A 24,133-nucleotide genomic window follows, 5' to 3' on the forward strand; every position below is an offset into this window, starting at 1 on the left:
TTGCGCTCCACCTTCCACCGGGAAACCTGCAAGCAAGCCTCGCACCACCACTGGGGTAGTGGGGGCCCTCCGACGATCAAGTCAGAAAGGATTGAAGGAGAAGGAGAGATAGCAGTAGCAGGTAAGAGAATGCTCTGGAAAACTTTTTCTTACCTCCCCCCTTCTCCCCCCAGCCGCATATATACCAGGCTGGGGGGTCCTTCTGGGGGGTTGGTCATCGTGTAGCACGATGGAGCTGCCACTGACATGGCCGTTACAGGGCGTCGTGGGGCAGCGCTGGGTACGGCCATGACAGGGCGTAGTGGAGCTCCGCTTTGTACGGCTGTTACAGGGGATCGTGGAGCAGCGCCGGATACGACCGTTGCAGGGAGTAGTGGAGCAGAGGGCCGCGGCGTGCTTCAGGGGAACAGCCTGTCGTTGTCGAGAGATTACCGACTCGGGGTCGGACTGCTGGATCAAGGGGCAGCCGACTCGGGGTCGGGCTGCGAAGCCGAAGACATCCGACTCGGGGTCGGACTGCTGGATCAAGGGGCAGCCGACTCGGGGTCGGGCTGCGAAGCCGAAGATATCCGACTCGGGGTCGGACAGCTGGATCTAGGGGCAGCCGACTCGGGGTCAGGCTGCGGAGCCGAAGATATCCGACTCGGGGTCGGGCTGCGAAGCCGAAGATATCCGACTCGGGGTCGGACAGCTGGATCTAGGGGCAGCCGACTCGGGGTCAGGCTGCGGAGCCGAAGATATCCGACTCGGGGTCGGATTACTGGATCAAGGGACTGCCGTAGTCTTCCTGGGTGCGCGTGCCGGTCACGTGGGGTGTGGCGGCTAAGTTCCCCCGTAACAGTAGCCCCCCACTTCTGAGCCTGGAACCAGGAGGGGAACGGGTGAAGGGAGTGATGCTTCGAGATTGCCGCCATCCCTCGGAAAGGCGCGCGCGCTTCGAGCTCCCCGCCTCCTTTATGGCGTATAGCGGTTGTCGCTGATCTGGCAGTCTGCGGATTTCGGCGGACATCCTTCCTTAATGGCGTCGATTCGCCTTTGGGGCGCGAGCGATCCTTCGGCAGCCAGGCGTCCTCTGGCGTCACCGAGGCGTCACCCGCCTTTCCACCTATTTAACCGGGGGCCCTCCCCCGTCCGCTCTTCTCTTCACAGGCATCTTCCGAGTTTCTCCCTTGTGCTGCTGTCGTTGCCGTCGGACTGTTCGCTCGTGTAATAACCCCAAAATATTTTTTTTTATATAAAAAGGGATAGAATAGTCCTTTAAAATTGATATAAGGGGTAAAATTGGAAGGAATCAAAAGATAATGGCATAGTTGTAGATATGTTGAAGTGTTAGGGGTAAAATGGGAATTTAATAATATTAAACAAAGGTGAATAGTGCTTTGATGTGATTTAAATGGGGTGGTTGGTGGCTCACGGGAATGAAGCGGAGAGAAGAAAGGGAGGGGTTCTCAGGCGACAGAGAGGAAGAAAAAGAAGAAGAGGAAAGGAAAGGAGGAAAGGAAGAAAGGAAGAGGAAGAAGAAGAAGAAAAAGAAAGGGAAAGGAATCCCGGGTGCACTTCCAGCTGAAGGGAAAAATGTAGATCTCCTTCTCCTCTACGCAAGGACCTCGATTTCCAAAAAGAAAAAGGTAAATATCCGTCCCTATCTAGTTTTTTGATGACATTAGGCTATACAAAGGGTGGATATAGTCTAGAGGGGTCGGATAAGGGTTGTAGAGGCGGTTAAAAGAGGAAGAATCGGATTTTGACAAATTTTTCCGGCACTACGGAAAAACTGTGTCGAAGTCCCAACTTCGGCAAATTATTTAGAGGGTCAAACAACCTCCGATAGCAATGCATGTTACCTCTTTGGAATCCCCTATGAGTGTAGAATGTTAGGTAAAAATTTCATCAAATTTGGAGTTTGAAAAGTGGATCAAAACCAGGATAAAGTAACTCACTGTCAGTCCGGGTTACTGTTCATTCGAGTGGAAAATAAGGGATTTCATGTTATAATAGAGTATTAAGCCTAGATCAAGCTAAAAGGGACCTTGTACTCATGCAAAGGAGTCCCTAATACACATAAATGGTGAGTTAATTAATGAAAAAGAAAAAGAGAAAGAAAAGAAAAGATTTAGGGAACGGGGGAGTTGAATCAATTAAAGTTCCCTATATTATAATTGGCACGTAGATTATGACCTTGATACAAGACTAAATGTATGGTAAATGCATGTCACAGTTGGGCAAGAAGCTAGGGAACGAGAGGAAGAAGTTCCCCACTGCCTGCTGTAGAATTCTAGAGGCGTATCGAGGCCGTGCCGGATTGACAGGTGAGTGGGAGCTTGTACTTTGCACCATGAGCACATTCCTTATTCATTTTCATGAATGTTGCCAAGTGTGACTTGATTCCACCTGAGCTTATTGATTAATTGTTGTAGTAGATTCCTCTATAATCTTGATTCTCTATGCTTGATTATTCTGTACATGCATTTGAGGGAACATTGAGAGGAATTACGAGGGGTTGATGAGTAATCAAATTGATTCCGAATTGTGAAATGATTTCTTTTGTAAATTGATTTCATTTCCTCTATTTTAAAAACTTGTGAGTCGTAGCTTGATTATACTCTTTTATGAGTAATTAAATTGGTTCCAAATTGTGAAATAACTTCTTTTGTAAATTGATTTCATTTCCTCCATTTCAAAGATTTGTAGAGCCTTCTTAGTGGTATATTGAGTTATATTGCACTTCCTTGACCCTCACTCCTAACCCTGATGTTAGTTTATGATTGGGTCATGATCGAGTGAGTGGTAATCTTGATTATACTCCTTTTTAGTAGAGTATTGGGAGGGTGCATTATGGCATTTATGCATGGCTTGGCAGTATCTGCAGGACACCTATAGTCGATGGGGTTGAACATCGGCCTTTGTGCACATAGTAGCCTTCTGGGTGGGCGGAGCCCAGTCCCTTCCTAGGGGGGGACACGGCCCTAGGCGTAGGATCGGCCGGTCCTACGACTTATATTCTGCTTGCCGCCGGGCATAGTAAGACCCCGCGAGGTGCAGTATGGCTTTCCGCGGATGTAGAATTCCCGCGAGGTGCCGTTTAGTATGTAGATGTGAGATGGATTTCTGTTCTGGATACTGGCCAGCATTTACATGATCCGTGTGGTATTTTATCCTGCATATGCATGTGACAGTGGGGAGTTGTTGCTGGTTCGCCTGGGGCGTAAAACCCACCTCCCGATAGCTGTCTAGCATTTACATTATCGATATGGTGTCTTATCCTGCATATGCATGTGACAGTGGGGAGTTGTTGCTGGTTCGCCTGGGGCGTAAAACCCACCTCCCGACAGCTGTCTAGTGATGATTTACATATTGGTGTGGTGTCATATTCGATATATGCATATGGCAGTAGGGAGTTGTTGCTGGTTCGCCTGGGGCGTAAAACCCACCTCCCGATAGCTGTCTAGTGATGATTTCAGCATATTGACACCTGATTTGTATGTTCCAGCATTATGATCTGTTGAGCATATTCATGAGTAGCATATATGTTTACTTGATTATTCCATATATGCTTCAGATGAGTTGATATTGATTGTGGTGATATTGATGATTTACTCCATATTCTCTATGTTGAGATCATGTTCATCTTGTTATTGATCTTGAGATTTCATCTCGAGCCATGATTATATTCTGTCTCATGTGCATAGTACTCTCTACTCCACTCACTGAGTATTTATATACTCACTCCCCAGTTTGATATTTTTGATTGCAGGGCAGGTATTGTATAGAGAGGAGCAGGATTAGTGGTTGCCTGCTAGCTGTGCCGCTCCATAGTATAGTATAGTATAATGTAGATAGAGGTTTATACCCTTTTGGTGTATTATAAACCTTCTGTTGTATTTAGTGTATAGTTACAGTCATAGATCCTGTTGTGGATATGGGTTTGACCATGGATGGAATGGGAACCAGATTTTTATACAGTTGAGTTATATGCCTGAGATTATGTATTGATATATATTGTCCAGGTTCGTTATGTGACAGGTTATGTGATTGCTGCTCTGACAGGTAGCGTTGTTGTATGTAATGAGATAATCCTGACAGGTCACCATAGGAAAGGTGATCATTTTGTGCATGCATCATGCCAAAATTTTCAGAATTTATTAATGATTGATAGGTAATAGGGTTCTACGTGGTGGCTGGTGGCCTTATGCCTACCCGCACCCTAGGACCGTCGCGGCGGCCCGCCGGGAACGGGGCGGGGGTCGTGACAGAGGTGGTATCAGAGCAAAGGTTAAGAAGAGTCCTGTCAGAGCAATAGGATGAGTCAGGATTAAGTATAGGATTATACTATGGAGCATAGAATTTTTCTGTATGTTATTTTATGAGTCATTTACAACTCAGTAAAATATATCATGACTCAGTGTGCAGCGACCGTCCTCTCTTTTTGACTTTTTTAGAGAGATATAAAGAATACTTCCAAGGAAAATGGAGCCAGATATAGCATTGGATGCGGGTTCTGCACATGTCGAGCCCCAAATAGAAAAATCTCCTCCTGCTGATAGACGGAGGGTTGATGATCAAGGAGAGGTAGGAAGTAGAGATGCATTGATGGAACAGTTACTGGCGGAGAATCAGGCTCTGAGGGAGCAGATTGCTCGGGGGAAATCTCCTGCCCCGTCAGTAGTATCCATCCCACCTTCTGTACCTGTGCCAGGAAGTTTGGCCAGACGGGCTCTAGATAATGAGGGGATTACTGTATAGGAATTTCTGAGGCTCAGAACCCCAGAGTTTAAGGGGGAAGAAGGTGAAGATCCTCAGAGATTCCTGGAGGAGACTGAAAAGATGATACGGAGACTGCCCTGTTCTGATGCAAGAGCTATAGAACTTGTAGGGCTTACAATGAAGGAAGATGCCTGGGACTGGTACCAGAGACAAGTGGAGGACAGATTGTACAATAGGAATCCTCCAACCTGGGAAGAGTTCAGGCAAGCAGTGATGGATGAGTTTTTGTCTCCGGCTGAGGGGTAGAATTGGGCTCTTCAGTTTGAGAGACTGAAGCAGATGCCCGGAATGAGCGTATCTGAGTACGCTCGTGAGTTCACTAGATTGGGGAAGTATGCTCCTTACATCATCCCCACTGAAGCTGCCAGGATAGAAAGGTTCAGACGAGGTCTGATTTCTCCGCTTTATAATGCAGTACTAGCAGTAGAGGTCCCCACCTTGTCTAGGCTAATTGATAAAGCAAAACAGTGGGAGACCAGAAACAAAGAGAAAAGAGCTGAAAGAGAACAGAGAAAAATGAGTATGGGGAAAGGGCAAAGCAGTAGAGATAGATCTGAGGGAGTAGATCTCTCGGAGGGCCCGACGGAGTAGTCTGTACGCTCAGCTCCACCTGCAGAGGAAATGGAGGAAAAGAGGTCAATCACAAGATACTTTTCTGCCATCAATACCTCGTCCTCCGGTCACTATGGCCAGAACGGAATCTAAGTTCCAATCATGGCCAGTATGTGGCATATGTGGGAAGCAGCACCCTGGCAGATGCAGAATGGGTCAGGGAGTGTGCTACAGATGTGGACAGCCGGGTCATTTTGTCAGAGAATGCCCGCAGGGCGCCACCCAGCAGTTTGTGCCTTTGGCATCCTATCCTTCTGTGCAGTTGGACAGGCCTAGTAGTAGGGAGCCTGTAGGCAGAGGTAGAGGTCAAGCACAAACATCACAGCAGAGTGCTGGACCATCTCAACTGTCAGCTCCAGTAGGCAGAGGGCAAGGAAGGGTGTTCACGGTAAATCCACAGGAGGCACAGACATCGAATGCAGCTATGACAGGTAATTTACTCTTTTAAATTCGAGGACGAATTTTATATAGGGGGGGAGGATGTAATAACCCCAAAATATTTTTTTTTATATAAAAAGGGATAGAATAGTCCTTTAAAATTGATATAAGGGGTAAAATTGGAAGGAATCAAAAGATAATGGCATAGTTGTAGATATGTTGAAGTGTTAGGGGTAAAATGGGAATTTAATAATATTAAACAAAGGTGAATAGTGCTTTGATGTGATTTAAATGGGGTGGTTGGTGGCTCACGGGAATGAAGCGGAGAGAAGAAAGGGAGGGGTTCTCAGGCGACAGAGAGGAAGAAAAAGAAGAAGAGGAAAGGAAAGGAGGAAAGGAAGAAAGGAAGAGGAAGAAGAAGAAGAAAAAGAAAGGGAAAGGAATTCCGGGTGCACTTCCAGCTGAAGGGAAAAATGTAGATCTCCTTCTCCTCTACGCAAGGACCTCGATTTCCAAAAAGAAAAAGGTAAATATCCGTCCCTATCTAGTTTTTTGATGACATTAGGCTATACAAAGGGTGGATATAGTCTAGAGGGGTCGGATAAGGGTTGTAGAGGCGGTTAAAAGAGGAAGAATCGGATTTTGACAAATTTTTCCGGCACTACGAAAAAACTGTGTCGAAGTCCCAACTTCGGCAAATTATTTAGAGGGTCAAACAACCTCCGATAGCAATGCATGTTACCTCTTTGGAATCCCCTATGAGTGTAGAATGTTAGGTAAAAATTTCATCAAATTTGGAGTTTGGAAAGTGGATCAAAACCAGGATAAAGTAACTCACTGTCAGTCCGGGTTACTGTTCATCCGAGTGGAAAATAAGGGATTTCATGTTATAATAGAGTATTAAGCCTAGATCAAGCTAAAAGGGACCTTGTACTCATGCAAAGGAGTCCCTAATACACATAAATGGTGAGTTAATTAATGAAAAAGAAAAAGAGAAAGAAAAGAAAAGATTTAGGGAACGGGGGAGTTGAATCAATTAAAGTTCCCTATATTATAATTGGCACGTAGATTATGACCTTGATACAAGACTAAATGTATGGTAAATGCATGTCACAGTTGGGCAAGAAGCTAGGGAACGAGAGGAAGAAGTTCCCCACTGCCTGCTGTAGAATTCTAGAGGCGTATCGAGGCCGTGCCGGATTGACAGGTGAGTGGGAGCTTGTACTTTGCACCATGAGCACATTCCTTATTCATTTTCATGAATGTTGCCAAGTGTGACTTGATTCCACCTGAGCTTATTGATTAATTGTTGTAGTAGATTCCTCTATAATCTTGATTCTCTATGCTTGATTATTCTGTACATGCATTTGAGGGAACATTGAGAGGAATTACGAGGGGTTGATGAGTAATCAAATTGATTCCGAATTGTGAAATGATTTCTTTTGTAAATTGATTTCATTTCCTCTATTTTAAAGACTTGTGAGTCGTAGCTTGATTATACTCTTTTATGAGTAATTAAATTGGTTCCAAATTGTGAAATAACTTCTTTTGTAAATTGATTTCATTTCCTCCATTTCAAAGATTTGTAGAGCCTTCTTAGTGGTATATTGAGTTGTATTGCACTTCCTTGACCCTCACTCCTAACCCTGATGTTAGTTTATGATTGGGTCATGATCGAGTGAGTGGTAATCTTGATTATACTCCTTTTTAGTAGAGTATTGGGAGGGTGCATTATGGCATTTATGCATGGCTTGGCAGTATCTGCAGGACACCTATAGTCGATGGGGTTGAACATCGGCCTTTGTGCACATAGTAGCCTTCTGGGTGGGCGGAGCCCAGTCCCTTCCTAGGGGGGGACACGGCCCTAGGCGTAGGATCGGCCGGTCCTACGACTTATATTCTGCTTGCCGCCGGGCATAGTAAGACCCCGCGAGGTGCAGTATGGCTTTCCGCGGATGTAGAATTCCCGCGAGGTGCCGTTTAGTATGTAGATGTGAGATGGATTTCTGTTCTGGATACTGGCCAGCATTTACATGATCCGTGTGGTATTTTATCCTGCATATGCATGTGACAGTGGGGAGTTGTTGCTGGTTCGCCTGGGGCGTAAAACCCACCTCCCGATAGCTGTCTAGCATTTACATTATCGATATGGTGTCTTATCCTGCATATGCATGTGACAGTGGGGAGTTGTTGCTGGTTCGCCTGGGGCGTAAAACCCACCTCCCGACAGCTGTCTAGTGATGATTTACATATTGGTGTGGTGTCATATTCGATATATGCATATGGCAGTAGGGAGTTGTTGCTGGTTCGCCTGGGGCGTAAAACCCACCTCCCGATAGCTGTCTAGTGATGATTTCAGCATATTGACACCTGATTTGTATGTTCCAGCATTATGATCTGTTGAGCATATTCATGAGTAGCATATATGTTTACTTGATTATTCCATATATGCTTCAGATGAGTTGATATTGATTGTGGTGATATTGATGATTTACTCCATATTCTCTATGTTGAGATCATGTTCATCTTGTTATTGATCTTGAGATTTCATCTCGAGCCATGATTATATTCTGTCTCATGTGCATAGTACTCTCTACTCCACTCACTGAGTATTTATATACTCACTCCCCAGTTTGATATTTTTGATTGCAGGGCAGGTATTGTATAGAGAGGAGCAGGATTAGTGGTTGCCTGCTAGCTGTGCCGCTCCATAGTATAGTATAGTATAATGTAGATAGAGGTTTATACCCTTTTGGTGTATTATAAACCTTCTGTTGTATTTAGTGTATAGTTGCAGTCATAGATCCTGTTGTGGATATGGGTTTGACCATGGATGGAATGGGAACCAGATTTTTATACAGTTGAGTTATATGCCTGAGATTATGTATTGATATATATTGTCCAGGTTCGTTATGTGACAGGTTATGTGATTGCTGCTCTGACAGGTAGCGTTGTTGTATGTAATGAGATAATCCTGACAGGTCACCATAGGAAAGGTGATCATTTTGTGCATGCATCATGCCAAAATTTTCAGAATTTATTAATGATTGATAGGTAATAGGGTTCTACGTGGTGGCTGGTGGCCTTATGCCTACCCGCACCCTAGGACCGTCGCGGCGGCCCGCCGGGAACGGGGCGGGGGTCGTGACAGCTCGCTCCTCCTTTGACGCTCTCGGAGCCGTTCTTCCTTCCCTTCCGGTGAGTTGCCCCATTCTTCAATTTAGGGCTCCCATACTTTCTCCTTCCGTATTAGTGTACTCCAGTCGTTCCGGTCCTTTCCCCCTTCTTGACCCCGTCCTGACCGTAGATTCACTGGCCATTAGGTATGGACGAAGTAAGAGCGGACCGCATTCAGTCGGAGCTGGCCTCCGAAGACTTAGATAGGTTCGTGGCTCGGTACCACCTTCCCGAAGCCTGCAACGTTACGCTCCCGGGGCCTGAGGAGAGGATGTCCCATCCTCCTCCAGGGAAGGTCGCCATCAATGAGGGCATCCTCCAGGCCGGGTTCCGCTTTCCCCCCTCGGACTTAGTCGTGCAGGTGCTTCGGGGTTTAAGAGTGGCGCCGACGCAACTGGTGCCGAACTCATGGCGCGCCCTGACGGCCTTCCAGGTTCTTTGCCGCATGCACGAGGTCCCCGCCACCCTGAATGTCTTTTGGGAATGCTACGGCCTGAACGGCCACCCCCAGGACAGAGGGTGGTGGTGCTTTGCGGCGCGGCGAGGGTGCGGCCTCGTCAAGGAGGCTCCTTCCTCCATTCATGGCTGGAAGGAGCGTTTCTTCTTCATCGACGTAGATCCCTCTTGGGGAATCGGGGCAACCTGGGAGACGCCGATGAAGTCCCCGATTGGCCTATCGAGGTTGTCGAGGGAGGAATCCAATGGCGTCGCCGTCTTGAAGGGGTTGGTCGCCGAGGGCCGGCTCCCCCCGGTGGCTCGCCTTATTTCCGAGGATACTTTGGTGAACGTCGGTCTGAGCTCGATGCCCGTCGACCGTGAGCCTGCCACCGCTTCTTCTTTTTCAGCTCTTTTCTCCTCTTCCGTTTCTTCCTTCCATCAGTTTCTCAGTTTCTAACCACCCCGTCCTTTTTGCAGAAATCGACGACGTCATGCGGTCGGACAAGGCAAAGGCTGTCAGTAGGGTGTCCCTACTGGAAGCGGTCCGGAAGAAGAAACGGACTCCTCCGAGCGGGGTCCCCCCGACGAAGAAGTCCCGCCAGCAGGCGACTCCGATGCCGACAGACGGCTCAGGGCCCAACGATCAGGGGGACGCTGCGGGCTCAAACCGACAATTGACACCGCATCAGCCCTCTGGTGATGAGACTACTGCTTCTCCGGAGGTGTCACCCGGGCGCGCCCGAGACGGCCGGGTCGGACGTGATCGGTCCCCAGCCCGGCCTTCGACTCGGTCGGCTTCGGACGATACGAGGAGGGGCGCGCCGAGGCCCCGGCCGAGCGGGACCCTATCGATTCCTGGAGCGGCCCCCGCCCCGAGCACGGTCAGCATGGCTCTTCCCCAAGCGATGGGTAAGGGTAAGGCTGCAGAACCACCGTCCGGCTCCGGGGCGAAGTCTGGGTCAGCCTTCACTTTCGCCGGCGCCCGAAACCTCATCGAGACGGTGCTGCTGGAGAGCGACCGTAGGCGGGTCCGGCAGATGGGGATCCCTGACGTCGGAGCTGCCAGCTGCGTTTGTCTCATGTCGGTGAGTGTCCTTTTGGTCGCTTTCGTCATTTATAGGCTCTATTGATGATCCCCGCCTGACGCCCTCATTTTTTCTGTTTCTTAGCTCGCCCAGTACATGATCCGTCTGGAGGAGAGCCACGAGGAACAGGCGAGGCTTCTGGCGAGGGCCGAGAGCCAACTGAAGGCTGTAGAGGAGGGAGGCCAAGCTACGGCGGGGAGGACGACCGGGGACCTCGAGACGAGGCTCCAGGTGGCTGAAGAGCGGGTACTCGGCTTCGCTGCCCTCGAGAGGCAACTGTTGGAGACTCAAGAGCAACTCAAGGTCGCCTCGAGTCTCGAGGGCGAGATCAGGAAGGCGGAGGAGCGGGCCAAAAAGCAGTCCCGGAAGGCTGCCGACTTCCGGGAGAGGTGGGAGAAGGCCCAGCAGTCAGCCAACAACGCCCGCAACCGAACCCGGTCTCTTGAAGCCAAGCTGGGCGAATTGGAGTCGGCCTTGGAGGGGTCCCGCGCGAGCGACCAGGAGCTTCGTTCGCGCCTGGAAGAGGCTGAGGCTGCTCGCATTGCTGCCGAGGCGAAGCACAAGGAGGCTCGGGCTGATCTGCTGAGGGTCTCCTCCGAGGCGGACGACCGGATTGTGGCGAAGGTCATGGAGGCAAAGGCTCAGATTACGGAGCGAGCAGAGGCAGCACTGGCCGAAAAGAGCGCGGAAATCGGACGTCTGGCGGTACAGGCCTATCGTCAGTCCGCCGAATTCACCCGTGACATGTCGGAGGCGGTACAGGCTTATCGTCAGTCCGACGAGTTCGTCCGTGACATGTCGGACGCGGGGTCCGACTCCTTTGTCTTAGGCTTCGATGAAGGCTTGGCAAGGGTGTCGGCTAAATACCCCGGGATTGACCTGAGTGGGGTCTCCCTCCTCGACTCCCCTCTGGCGCCATTGCCTGCTGATTCTCCTGCCGCCTCCCTACCCCTTGCGGACGTGCCCGACGTTCCCGACCCAGGGGCTCCTCCAAGCTGACCCTCTGTACTTTTCTTTGATCTTTTCTTTGTATGTTGGCGTTTTGCCATGTTGTATGGGTCTCGGCCCTGAAGCAATGAAAGTTAATACAAACAGAGTGTTTCTTCATTTCACTTTCGTCCTTCCTCTTTTTAACTCTTGGTAGCGTCTCGCCGACTCCTGACTCTCGAAGTTCTTCCGGCGCTAGGCCAGGCATCCGAGGGTTAGGCCTCAGGAAATTCTTCCGGCGCTAAGCCAGGCATCCGAGGGTTAGGCCCCAGGAGATTCTTCCGGCGCTAACCCAGGCATCCGAGGGTTAGGCCTCAGGAAATTCTTCCGGCGCTAAGCCAGGCATCCGAGGGTTAGGCCTCAGGAAATTCTTCCGACGCTAAGCCAGGCATCCGAGGGTTAGGCCTCAGGAAATTCGTCCGGCGCTAGGCCAGGCATCCGAGGGTTAGGCCTCAGGAAATTCTTCCGGCGCTAACCCAGGCATCCGAGGGTTAGGCCTCAGGAAATTCTTCCGGCGCTAGGCCAGGCATCCGAGGGTTAGGCCTCAGAAAATTCGTCCGGCGCTAGGCCAGGCATCCGAGGGTTAGGCCTCAGGAAATTCTTCCGACGCTAGGCCAGGCATCCGAGGGTTAGGCCTCAGGAAATTCGTCCGGCGCTAGGCCAGGCATCCGAGGGTTAGGCCTCAGAAAATTCTTCCGGCGCTAGGCCAGGCATCCGAGGGTTAGGCCCCAGGAGATTCTTCCGGCGCTAAGCCAGGCATCCGAGGGTTAGGCCTCAGGAAATTCTTCCGGCGCTAAGCCAGGCATCCGAGGGTTAGGCCTCAGGAAATTCTTCCGGCGCTAAGCCAGGCATCCGAGGGTTAGGCCTCAGGAAATTCTTCCGGCGCTAAGCCAGGCATCCGAGGGTTAGGCCTCAGGAAATTCGTCCGGCGCTAGGCCAGGCATCCGAGGGTTAGGCCTCAGAAAATTCTTCCGGCGCTAAGCCAGGCATCCGAGGGTTAGGCTTCAGGAAATTCTTCCGGCGCTAAGCCAGGCATCTGAGGGTTAGGCCTCAGGAAATTCGTCCGGCGCTAGGCCAGGCATCCGAGGGTTAGGCCTCAGGAAATTCTTCCGGCGCTAAACCAGGCATCCGAGGGTTAGGCCTCAGGAAATTCGTCCCGCGCTAGGCCTGGCATCCGAGGGTTAGGCCTCAGAAAATTCTTCCGGCGCTAAGCCAAGCATCCGAGGGTTAGGCCTCAGGAAATTCCGCTCGTTGGTCGGCCAAGGCTGGCGCAAGCCGAGGCGACCGGTCGGAGCTTCAGGCTAGTCTGCTCCCGGGATGATCATCGGGTTAGCCTGGCATCCGAGGGCCGAGCCTCGGGAAATTCCGCTCGTTGGTCGGCCAAGGCTGGCGCAAGCCGAGGCGACCGGTCGGGGCTTCAGGCTAGTCTGCTCCCGAGATGATCATCGGGTTAGCCTGGCATCCGAGGGCCGAGCCTCGGGAAATTCCGCTCGTTGGTCGGCCAAGGCTGGCGCAAGCCGAGGCGACCGGTCGGGGCTTCAGGCTAGTCTGCTCCCGGGATGATCATCGGGTTAGCCTGGCATCCGAGGGCCGAGCCTCGGGAAATTCCGCTCGTTGGTCGGCCAAGGCTGGCGCAAGCCGAGGCGACCGGTCGGGGCTTCAGGCTAGTCTGCTCCCGAGATGGTCATCGGGTTAGCCTGGCATCCGAGGGCCGAGCCTCGGGAAATTCCGCTCGTTGGTCGGCCAAGGCTGGCGCAAGCCGAGGCGACCGGTCGGGGCTTCAGGCTAGTCTGCTCCCGGGATGGTCATCGGGTTAGCCTGGCATCCGAGGGCCGAGCCTCGAGAAATTCCGCTCGTTGGTCGGCCAAGGCTGGCGCAAGCCGAGGCGACCGGTCGGGGCTTCAGGCTAGTCTGCTCCCGGGATGGTCATCGGGTTAGCCTGGCATCTGAGGGTTGTTAGGCCTCAGGGAAATTCCGCTCGTTGGTCGGCCAAGGCTGGCGCAAGCCGAGGCGACCGGTCGGGGCTTCAGGCTAGTCTGCTCCCGGGATGATCATCGGGTTAGCCTGGCATCCGAGGGCCGAGCCTCGGAAAATTCCGCTCGTTGGTCGGCCAAGGCTGGCGCAAGCCGAGGCGACCGGTCGGGGCTTCAGGCTAGTCTGCTCCCGGGATGGTCATCGGGTTAGCCTGGCATCCGAGGGCCGAGCCTCGGGAAATTTCGCTCGTTGGCCACGCGCCTGTCGCTTGCCACTCGACGCGATTTCTCCGTGTCCAGCTACGATCGTGTTTCTCCTCCTCTCCAAGCGTCGCCTGGGGAACACCAGAAGGGCATTAAATGCTAATTGAAGCGTTACCTGAGAAATCGGACCGCCAGTTGCTGCTTGCAAGGAGTGTCAGTTAAGCGGCCGCGATACGCGCGTTCTTCGAGGCGGATGCGGCCTGAGCGCGAGCAGAGATACGTGGACCGAGGGATACATGCCGCCCGGAGTGTCCTGCACAAAGAATGCAATTAAGGAGAACGACGCTTAGGAGATCGTGGGAGGATACGCCTCGAGAGCCGGAACGGCTCCGGATTCGGTGCGCCCGCCTTTATTGGAGCCACCCGCATCGGAACGACCGGGGGGCCTCAGTTTGGCTATAAATATAAGTGCAGGTGCGGTGGAGTCTGCCAAGCCGAAGGTATTCAGGTTGCCATGGATCGTGGACCTCCTCTCCGGCGTGTGGCTGGGAAACCCCTGCTGGAGGAACGGGAGGCGCGCCCCTCGCGACTTTCGCCAACTAGCCGTTTCATCTGGGATCAACAAGGAGGTTCTCCCCGACGGAACATCCCCCCTCCTTTCAGTCCCCCCTCCCGATTGAGCTCTGCGCCAGACGCTCCATCCGGGATCACATCCCCCCTCCTTTCAGTCCCCCCTCCCGATTGAGCTCTGCGCCAGACGCTCCATCCGGGATCGCGCCTCCTCGCGCTCTTCTTTCCTTGTATTCCTTCTCTCCCCTAACCTGGGGAGGACCGGGATATCCCTTGGAGGTGGCGTTCCTCTGGAGGCAGCGGAAACTTCTTCTTCGTCCACTTCTTCTTCGTCCGCGCTGGCTCTTCGTCTTTTTGCGTGAGGCGTCCATGGCGCCTCCGGGGAGAAGCACCCACGCCCGGCGGGATTGCAGCTGCTTCGGATGGAGGGTTCAGGATCCCAGATCTTCAGCTCCACGGAGTCTCCACCTCTTCCTTGCTTTCTTTACTCCCTAATTCCCCCCTGGGAATTCTTTGTAATCACACGAACACACCGTTGTAACCAAGAATTATTGAAATGAAAAGAGTTGTACATTCTTCGAACTGTCTTCCTGGTTTTGTCGTTCTACTGGTAATACACCCGCAGGTTAGCGGAATTCCAGCTCCTTGGAATTTCTCGACCATCTAGGGCCTCCAACTGGTAGGAGCCAGGTCGGTTTACCCAGCGAACCCTATACGGGCCTTCCCAATTCGGCGCCAGCTTCCCACCTTCCGCGGGTTGAGATGCTTTGGCTCGCCTTAGCACCAGATCTCCGATTCTGAAAAGTTTCGGTCGGACCTTGGAGTTATAATATCGGGCCACCCTCCGCTGATACATCGCCATCCGAACCTGCGCCATTTCCCTTGCTTCTTCCAAGAGGTTCAGGTTCCCTCGGAGCTGCTCCGAATTGACCTCGGGTCGGTGCGCGGCCACCCGAGGTGAGGGGAGTCCGAGCTCCACGGGGACGACCGCTTCCGTGCCATAGGTTAGGCTGAATGGCGTCTCCCCGGTAGGGGTCCGATGCGTGGTCCGATACGCCCAAAGGACATTCTCGAGCTCTTCGACCCAAGCTTGCCCTGTCCGACCGATTCGCGCCTTAATTCCTTGGAGGATCGTCCGATTTGTGACCTCGGCCTCACCATTGGTTTGGGGATGCGACACAGATGTGAACCGATGCTTGATCCCGAACTCCTCGTAGAAGTCACGGAAATGCTTGTTGTCGAACTGTCGACCATTATCCGAGATGAGGACCCGAGGTACCCCAAATCGGACAATGATGTTCTTCTTCACGAACTTCCGGACTTGCGCCTCCGTGATAGTGGCCAGCGGCTCTGCTTCTACCCACTTGGTGAAGTAGTCGATTGCAACAATCAAAAATTTCCGCTGGGCTGAAGCGACGGGGAATGGTCCGAGGATATCCATTCCCCACTGTGCGAAGGGCCAGGGTGCGGTGATCGGGGCCAAGGGGACAGAAGGGACTCTCTGGACGTTGGCGTGGCGCTGGCAGGCGTCGCATTTCCGCACGTGATCCTTCGAGTCCTCCAACAAGGTAGGCCAATAATAGCCTTGCCTCATGATCTTGTGCGCTAAGGACCTAGCCCCCAAGTGCGATCCGCAGATGCCCTCGTGGACTTCGCCGAGGACGTAGACCGCCTCCGAGGGGCGGAGGCATCTTAAAAGGGGGGCGGTGAACGAGGTCCGATACAGCCTCCCTTCATAGAGTACGTAGTGGGCGGACTTCTTGACAAGTCGCCGAGCTTGCTCTTCGTCTTCAGGGAGGATCCCTTCGGCGAGGTAGGCGACGAGAGGATCCATCCAAGACGGCTCCGGATCAATCGCCATCACCGCTCCAGCCTCGCCGATGCTCGGCGCATCCAGGGTCTCTAGGTAGATCGCCCTCGACAAGTTGTGCGCCTCTGCGCCCACCAAGCGGGACAACCTGTCGGCCCTGGCGTTTTCGCTTCTGGGGACCTGCTGGAAGTCGACGCTGCCGAGGTCGGGAATGAGCGCTTGCACCTTCCGGACGTAGTTCTGCATGGTCGGGCTCCGGGCCTCGAACTCCCCACGGACCTGCCCGACCACCAGCTGGGAGTCGGTGAAGACCTTCAGACGCCGGATGCCGAGCTCCTTGGTGAGTTTGAGTCCCGCGACTAGGGCCTCGTACTCCGCCTCGTTGTTGGTCACTGGAAATCCAAACCTCAAGGCATACTCGGCTATCACTCCATCAGGACTGGTAAGGACCAGCCCGGCCCCTCCTCCTTCGGGGTTCGACGACCCATCGATGTGAAGCGTCCAGATCGGGAGGTCGAGGCTGGGCGTTTCCGGCGGTCTAGGTTCCGCCTCCTGCACCATGCACTCAGCGAGGAAGTCCGCGAGCACCTGGGCCTTGATGGCGGGTCGAGGCTGGTAGCGGATGTCGAACTCACCGAGTTCTACTGCCCACTTCACCAGCCGTCCCGCATTCTCGGAGTTGCTGAGGATCTGTCGTAATGGTTGGTCGGTTAAGAGAGTGATCGAATGGGCCTGAAAATAGGGGCGAAGCCTCCTGGTCGCGGTCAGCAGCGCGAAGGCGATCTTTTCAGCCTTCGTGTACCGCGTCTCGGCATCCCGTAGGACCCGGCTGATGTAGTACACGGGCTTCTGGAGCTTTGCCTCTTCTCGAACCAGCACCGCACTGACCGCGGTTGGGGAGACCGCCAGATAGAGGTAGAGCATCTCCCCTTCTTGCGGCTTGGACAGCAGGGGAGGAGACGCCAGATATTCCTTGAGTTGGTCGAACGCTGCTTGACATTCGGCCGTCCAGAGGAAGTCTTTCGGGCGTTTCAACACCTTGAAGAATGGTTGGCAGCGTTCGGCCGATTTTGCCACAAATCGTCCGAGCGCGGCAACCCTTCCAGCGAGCTCCTGAACCTCCTTCACTTTGGTCGGGGGGGACATACCTTGGATAGCCTTGATTTTGTTCGGGTTTGCTTCGATACCCCGCTGGTTGATAATGAAACCAAGGAACCTCCCGGCCGAAGCGCCGAAGGCGCACTTCGCTGGGTTCAGCTTCATGCGAAACTTCCGCAAGGTGGTGAAAGTCTCCTCCAGGTCCGCGATGTGCTGATCTGCATGGCGGCTCTTCACCAGCATATCGTCCACGTACACCTCCATGTTCCGGCCGATTTGCTCTTTAAAGATTTTGTTGACGAGGTGCTGGTAAGTGGCGCCAGCATTCTTCAGACCGAAAGGCATCACCTTGTAGCAGTACAGCCCCCGGTCTGTTATAAAAGCAGTTTTCTCCTCGTCCTGTGGGGCCATCATTATCTGGTTGTAGCCGGAGAAGGCGTCCATGAAAGACAGCAGCTGATATCCGGAAGTCGCGTCGACCAGTTGGTCTATCCGCGGAAGCGGAAAGCTATCCTTGGGGCATGCCTTGTTCAGGTCGGTGTAGTCGACGCACATCCTCCACTTCCCGCTCGCCTTTCGGACAAGTACGACATTTGCCAGCCACTCGGGGTAACTCACCTCCCTTATGAATCCTGCCTCCAAGAGCTTGTCTACCTCCTGGTCGACCACCCGGATCCGATCCGGGGCACAGTGTCTCTTCTTTTGCTTTACTGGTCGGTGGGTCGGGTCGACGTTGAGGGCGTGAGAAATGACCTTCGGGTCGATCCCGGGTACATCGGCCGCCGACCAGGCAAATACATCGGCATTGGCTTGGAAGAATTCCACCAACCGGGCCCGAGTTTCCGAGTCGAGATTGGCGCCGACCCGGACCGTTCGGTCTGGGCGGCCTTCCTCGAGGGGAACTTCGGCCACACCCTCGGCTGGCTCCCCTTGCCGCAAAGCCACCTCGTCTCTGGCATCAAGGGACTCGACGCTTAGGGCTTCCACGGGCTTCTTCCCTTTGAGAGTCGCTAGGAAACATTGCCGTGCGGTCGGTTGGTCACCTCGGACCTCTCCGATCCCAGCCGCCGTGGGGAACCGCATGAGCAAGTGGTACGTAGAGACCACCGCACGAAGGGCGTTCAGTCCAGGTCGTCCGAGGATAGCGTTGTAGGCCGAGGGAACACGGACGACCAAGAACCCGAGTCGCACCGTGGCTTCTGCGGGTGCAACGCCCGCAGTCACAGGCAGCTCAACGACTCCTTCGGCCGGGACAGCGTCACCAGTGAATCCGATAAGGGGGGTGGATGTTTTGTGCAACAATTGTCTGGTCAAGCTCATTTTTTGGAAGGCCTCGTAAAACAAAATATCAGCTGAGCTTCCACTATCAACAAGAACACGCCTTACATCATAGTTTGCCATAGTGAGGGAGATCACCATGGCGTCATCGTGGGGAGTCTGATCCCCCTTTACATCCTCATCAGAAAAAGTGATTACATTACCGACCCTCTGCCTCTTTACGATGGCCGTCCCTGACGCTTCCGCCGAGCCCCCTGCGTTCCTCACGGGCCGTGAGCAGCCCCCAGTGATAGTGTGGATCACGCCCGCAACGGGTCGATTCTGCTCCCGAGGCTCCGGAGGAGCCGGGTCGGCTGGACGCGGGTCTGCGGGGGGACGTCGGTCGTTCACATATCGTCCGAGACGCCCCCGGCGGATGAGAGCCTCGATCTCGTCCCGAAGCTGGAAGCAGTCTTCGGTGTCGTGGCCGTGGTCCCGGTGGTACTCACAGTACGCCCGGGAGGGCCTCCTCCCAGGGATCTTCCGCATCTGTCTCGGGGCCGGGAGGTCCTCCCGCCCCTTGATCTCCATAAGGATCTGGGCCCGGGGAGTCAGGAGAGGGGTGTACCGGTTGAAACGTCGGGGCGGAGAACGAGGGCGTGGGGCGTCGTGGTTCCTCGCCGGCGACGGGCTTCTGCGCCGACACTGGGGCGTCGGGCTCCTCCTCTGGCGTGCCTCTTTTCGCCTTTTCTTCCCAAGCTTTGGAGGGATCTCGGCGGCCTCCTTGCTCCGGTGGGCGGCCTCCTCCTCGGCGTCCGCATACTGGTTCGCCCGGGACAACAACTCCGGGAAGCTCCTCGGCAGGCGTTTGTCCAGGGAGAAGGTGAGTCTGCCCTTCCGGAAGCCGCGCTTCAGGGCTGAAAGAGCTACCTCCTGGCTCAGGTTCCGGACCTCCAGCGTAGCCTTGTTGAAGCGGGTGAGATAATCCCGCAGGCTTTCTCTCTCGTTTTGCCGAACATCAAAGAGGGAGTCGGAGACCAGTCGCCGCCGGCTACTGACGGCGAAGTGAGTGATGAAGAGGCGAGTGAACTGGTCGAAGGACTGGATTGAGTTAGCCTCCAGGCCGGCGAACCACGCCCTTGCCGGGCCGCGGAGGGTTGCTGGGAAAGCCTTGCAGAGGAGAGGATCTGATGCTCCGTGGAGGAGCATAAGGGTCCTGAAACTCTCGACGTGATCCCGCGGGTCCGCTGCCCCGTCATAGGGCTCGATCGCCGGCATCTTGAACCCCGGCGGATTCGGGGTCCGCAGGATCCTCGAGGCTAGCGCCGGCTGGGAGGAGATCTCCAAGTCGGCGAAGGGATCTTTGGAATGGTCCTTCAGGACCTGGAGTTGTCGGTGGAGATCGTCCACCCGCCGGTCCAGGGAGCGCGACCGGTGGGCGGGAGACAAGGAGCGGCAGGAGGAAGACCGACTGGAGCGCGGGTTCCTCGAGGACTGGGGGGTCTGGGAATGCGCCCGGGTCCGCCTCTCGTACCCCGCGCAGCTCCGATGAGAAGGTCCCGGCAGAATGGGACGCGTTCGAGAATCCTCCTCGCGCCGGCGCTCCTCCCCATGGGAGAGGAAGGAGCGCGGGTTGAGGAGAGCAGGCGAACGCTCAGGCAGCAGCGGCTCCTGAGCCCGCTGCGGCGCCCGGGACGTCACACCCTGCAGATTCTGCACCGCCTCCGCGAGGGTGCGAACCTGCTGGGCTAGCTGGTCGAACTGAGCGGCTTCGACCGTCTGAATAGGCGGTGGGGCGGTGGAGTGTTGCTGAGAGCGCGTTGGAGATGCAGCGGCCTCCCGGCCGGAGGCGCGAGAGGCCCCGCGACCGGAAGCGTTGGAAGCTCCACGACCACCTCGCCGTGCCATTACGATCGCTCTGAGATCCGTCCCTTCCTCTAGCGCCAACTGTTGCTGGTGGTCCAAACCGAGAACGATTGGCACAGCGGTGTGAACGGGGTTCCCTTGGAGTTGGGTTGGTTGCGCTCCACCTTCCACCGGGAAACCTGCAAGCAAGCCTCGCACCACCACTGGGGTAGTGGGGGCCCTCCGACGATCAAGTCAGAGAGGATTGAAGGAGAAGGAGAGATAGCAGTAGCAGGTAAGAGAATGCTCTGGAAAACTTTTTCTTACCTCCCCCCTTCTCCCCCCAGCCGCATATATACCAGGCTGGGGGGTCCTTCTGGGGGGTTGGTCATCGTGTAGCACGATGGAGCTGCCACTGACATGGCCGTTACAGGGCGTCGTGGGGCAGCGCTGGGTACGGCCATGACAGGGCGTAGTGGAGCTCCGCTTTGTACGGCTGTTACAGGGGATCGTGGAGCAGCGTCGGATACGACCGTTGCAGGGAGTAGTGGAGCAGAGGGCCGCGGCGTGCTTCAGGGGAACAGCCTGTCGTTGTCGAGAGATTACCGACTCGGGGTCGGACTGCTGGATCAAGGGGCAGCCGACTCGGGGTCGGGCTGCGAAGCCGAAGACATCCGACTCGGGGTCGGACTGCTGGATCAAGGGGCAGCCGACTCGGAGTCGGGCTGCGAAGCCGAAGATATCCGACTCGGGGTCGGACAGCTGGATCTAGGGGCAACCGACTCGGGGTCAGGCTGCGGAGCCGAAGATATCCGACTCGGGGTCGGATTACTGGATCAAGGGACTGCCGTAGTCTTCCTGGGTGCGCGTGCCGGTCACGTGGGGCGTGGCGGCTAAGTTCCCCCGTAACATTACCATTTAGCAAACTATGACTTTCTAGAAAGTGCAGACAATGAAGTGCTTTGTATTGAAGATATTTTGGTTCAAAGTTAAGGTGAATAAACAGAATCCTTCAAAATATCATAACATGGCTGCCATATTTATATATTGATGCATGTAAAAAGATCAATTGAATATAGTACTTTGCAAAAGAAGTGCTAGTCTGAATATACAAAAGAAAGAAATCAGACAGAGGAAAATACCTGTAGGATATCTTCCAGAAGAATAGAAGTTGTAAGAAAAGAGAGTTGAGGCAATGCTGACCATACCTTCTAATTCTGCTCATATGTTGCAGAAATAAACTCATCACTGCCTCCAAAAAGAATGAACTAAGGCATGCAAATTAGGAATGCAAATAAAACATAAAAGAAAACAATAATCAACAGTAGGGCTGAAAACAGATTGGGTACAAATCGGATATTGATATATCCATATTTGTATCCATATTTTTCAGTGAATACAAATATGGATATGGATATTAAACAGATATCAAAATTAATATCCATATTTATTCTAAACAGATACAAATATGAATTAGATATTACGCATATCCATATTTGTTATAAACGGATATGGATACGAATCGGATGTTCAACATATCCATATTTTTTTTATCCGAATACGGATATAAATTAGATATCTTTTCGGATATTTAATCAAATCTGAGCAATATTCAATGATGAAAACTAGCAATAAAGATATGATCATAAAGAAAATACTAAATTAAAAAAATATATTTTTAACAGTTATTCATCAATAATAAAAATTAATAATTTCATTAAGGATATATCGCTTAAGGTTGCTTATCATCGAAGTAGATGGAATCTATGGCACCTCCAAGCCATCTCACAGTTGTCACCGGTTGCAATTGCTGGGTGAAAACTAGAAAGTGAACGAAATTTTCGAAACTTTAGTTGCTTGAAGACGACAAAGAGAAAAAAGGGACGAAACGGACGAACGAGAGATTTGTGAGCCTTTCAGGCGTGCGATGTGATTCGAAAGATTTTATTCGAATCGGGTGTTCTGCATATGAGTTACAGTAAAAGTTATCCGATATCTGGATTCCTTTTAGTTTAACTTTGATTAATCACTTAATTGGTTTCTTGATTTAACTTAACTAGCACTTCTTTTTTCATACGAATATCCGGATCCGAATCCGAATTTCGAAAATCAGATATATCCACATCCGTATCCATATCCGAAAGATTTTTGAACTAACTATCCGAATCCGTATCCAAATCCGATCAGACCAAAAAAATAATATCTTTATCCGATCTGAATCGGATACGGAAACGAATGCAGTCAGATATAATCCGACCTGCTTTCAACCCTATCCCATATAAAGAGACCACCTAAGCTTATATCGCTGCACATTAGTGGGGCTTTTCTACTATCTCTGGATGTTATCCATCTAATTACAAGTGCACCACACCTGTTAAACAATAGTTTGTGCAACCAAAGCCACAAAAGCAAATGGCCATGATTTAGGTTTCAATCAAAAAAATCAACTGGCACTCAAAGCAAAAAATGAGACTAGAAAAAAAATGACCCTGCAACTTGGGTATAAAGAGAACCAAAAAGTCCACACATTTTACGTTGAGTTCAACTAAATCTGATCCAACCGAATGAAACCTCCTCATACATCATAGAAAAAATCATGGCTTGCGATTCAATTAAAAAAGTCCATAAATCAGTCAGCAATTCATGAAAGAGGATAAGACTGGAAGAAGAAAATCTCTCCAATTTGAGGGGAGAAGACCCTAAGACCCTCAGCTCTTAACTCCAGTACAGGCAATCTGATCAAACTTTCGATATTTCGACTGCAGCAAAGAAATTCCCGGTCGCCCATCCATATACACTACAGCCTTTCCTCTATAACTTATGCAATCAGAGCAAGAAATAGGGCACAAAAAACATGACTTGGGTATCGATCAAAAAAGTCCCAAAATAGGTCAGCGATCCAAGAAAGAAGATAAAAACGGAAAGGAAATCTATCCAATTCAGAAACAAAGAGAACCCTGACAAAACCCTCTGCTCTTACCTCCAGTACAGCCATATCTGATCAAATCTTTGATATCTCCTCGTGCAGCTGCGACCAAGAATCCAAGTTAGCAAAAGTTATTTGATATCAATATAAAGAAAGTAAACAGTAGACGGGAGATTGAGAAATCTTGAGGCATCTCAAGATCAGCATTCGAGGTATCCAGATTGGTAAGGAGATCCAGGTTCCGTTCTTGAGATCCGAATCCCTAGGCTCTGAATCACGAGCAGCGGAAGAAGGATCGATCGTACTGAAAAGAAAGAGAGGGAAAAGGACAGGAGGTAGAGGATACCTCGTGCCGCAGAGAAACCCTTGTCAGCGATCAAGAATTCCAATTAGCAATAGGGTATTAAAGATCAATGAAAAGAAAATAAAAAGTAGAAGGGAGATTGAGAATCTTGAGCTTGGATCGAGGCATCAGCCATCTGCTTGGACCTGTTGCCGATCTCAAGATCGGCATTAGATATATCCAGAATGGTAAAGATCCCGGAGGTGGTATTCTTCAGATCCGAAACTCTAGGCTCTGAATCGCGAGGGGATCGATCGATCGTGTTGGAAAGATGAGAGGCAAAAGAGCGGAGGTTGGATCTTGAGGGCCCCTCGCTGTGATTTCTTGGCCCAGGAGTTCCTTCTGAGGCTCGCCGCTCGCCATGGCTGGAGACGAGGGCGATGGCCGATGAGAAAAACAGAGGCGGACCGGAGAAGCGAACTCCCCTCTCAAACCTCGCCTCCCAGCTTTCCCGCTTTCGCTGATTCGAACTTTGGCGTGGACGCTTCGGAGGGGTCCTTCTTCCCGTTGGTTCTCCAGCCGGGCTTCCTTCGGCTGGGCTTCTTTCGATGGTGTTGATGATGCTGGCGAAGGATCTATTGTCATTTGCATTTTCGAGCAGCGCGGCATTCTCTATCAGCCTCCTTTCCTCCCGCTGGTTCCGCACGAATCGGTTGAGTACCCCAC

The 24,133-nt window shown here is 52.4% G+C and overlaps 1 protein-coding gene and 1 long non-coding RNA gene across 4 annotated transcripts in view; one reads left to right on the forward strand and one right to left on the reverse strand.

Annotated features, from left to right (window-relative positions):
- Positions 1 to 24,133, reverse strand: part of LOC103716857 (uncharacterized) — a 28,645-nt gene extending 4,512 nt beyond the window's left edge. The window contains exons 1-2 of one of the 3 annotated variants that reach the window (XR_016399904.1): positions 23,179 to 24,093; positions 21,114 to 21,415 (exon numbers count right to left, since the gene is read on the reverse strand). Coding sequence is in view for 1 of the 3 variants with exons in the window: in XM_089929701.1 (XP_089785827.1) it covers positions 14,793 to 20,261 (5,469 nt within the window). In the remaining 2 variants the exon portion in view is untranslated. Of the gene's footprint in view, positions 1 to 14,738; positions 21,416 to 23,178 lie in introns of those variants that run through there. The other 2 variants (XR_016399905.1, XM_089929701.1) reach the window with 2 other exon arrangements.
- LOC149768111 (uncharacterized) lies at positions 651 to 7,840 on the forward strand. The gene is made up of 2 exons (XR_016399906.1): positions 651 to 1,628; positions 2,219 to 7,840. It is a non-coding gene; the product is annotated as an uncharacterized LOC149768111 (long non-coding RNA).

The sequence above is a fragment of the Phoenix dactylifera genome, chromosome 3 (assembly GCF_051530095.1).
Source record: "Phoenix dactylifera cultivar Ajwa chromosome 3, Ajwa_hap1_PhDact_Kaust_v1.1, whole genome shotgun sequence".
Taxonomy (NCBI): Eukaryota; Viridiplantae; Streptophyta; class Magnoliopsida; order Arecales; family Arecaceae; genus Phoenix; species Phoenix dactylifera.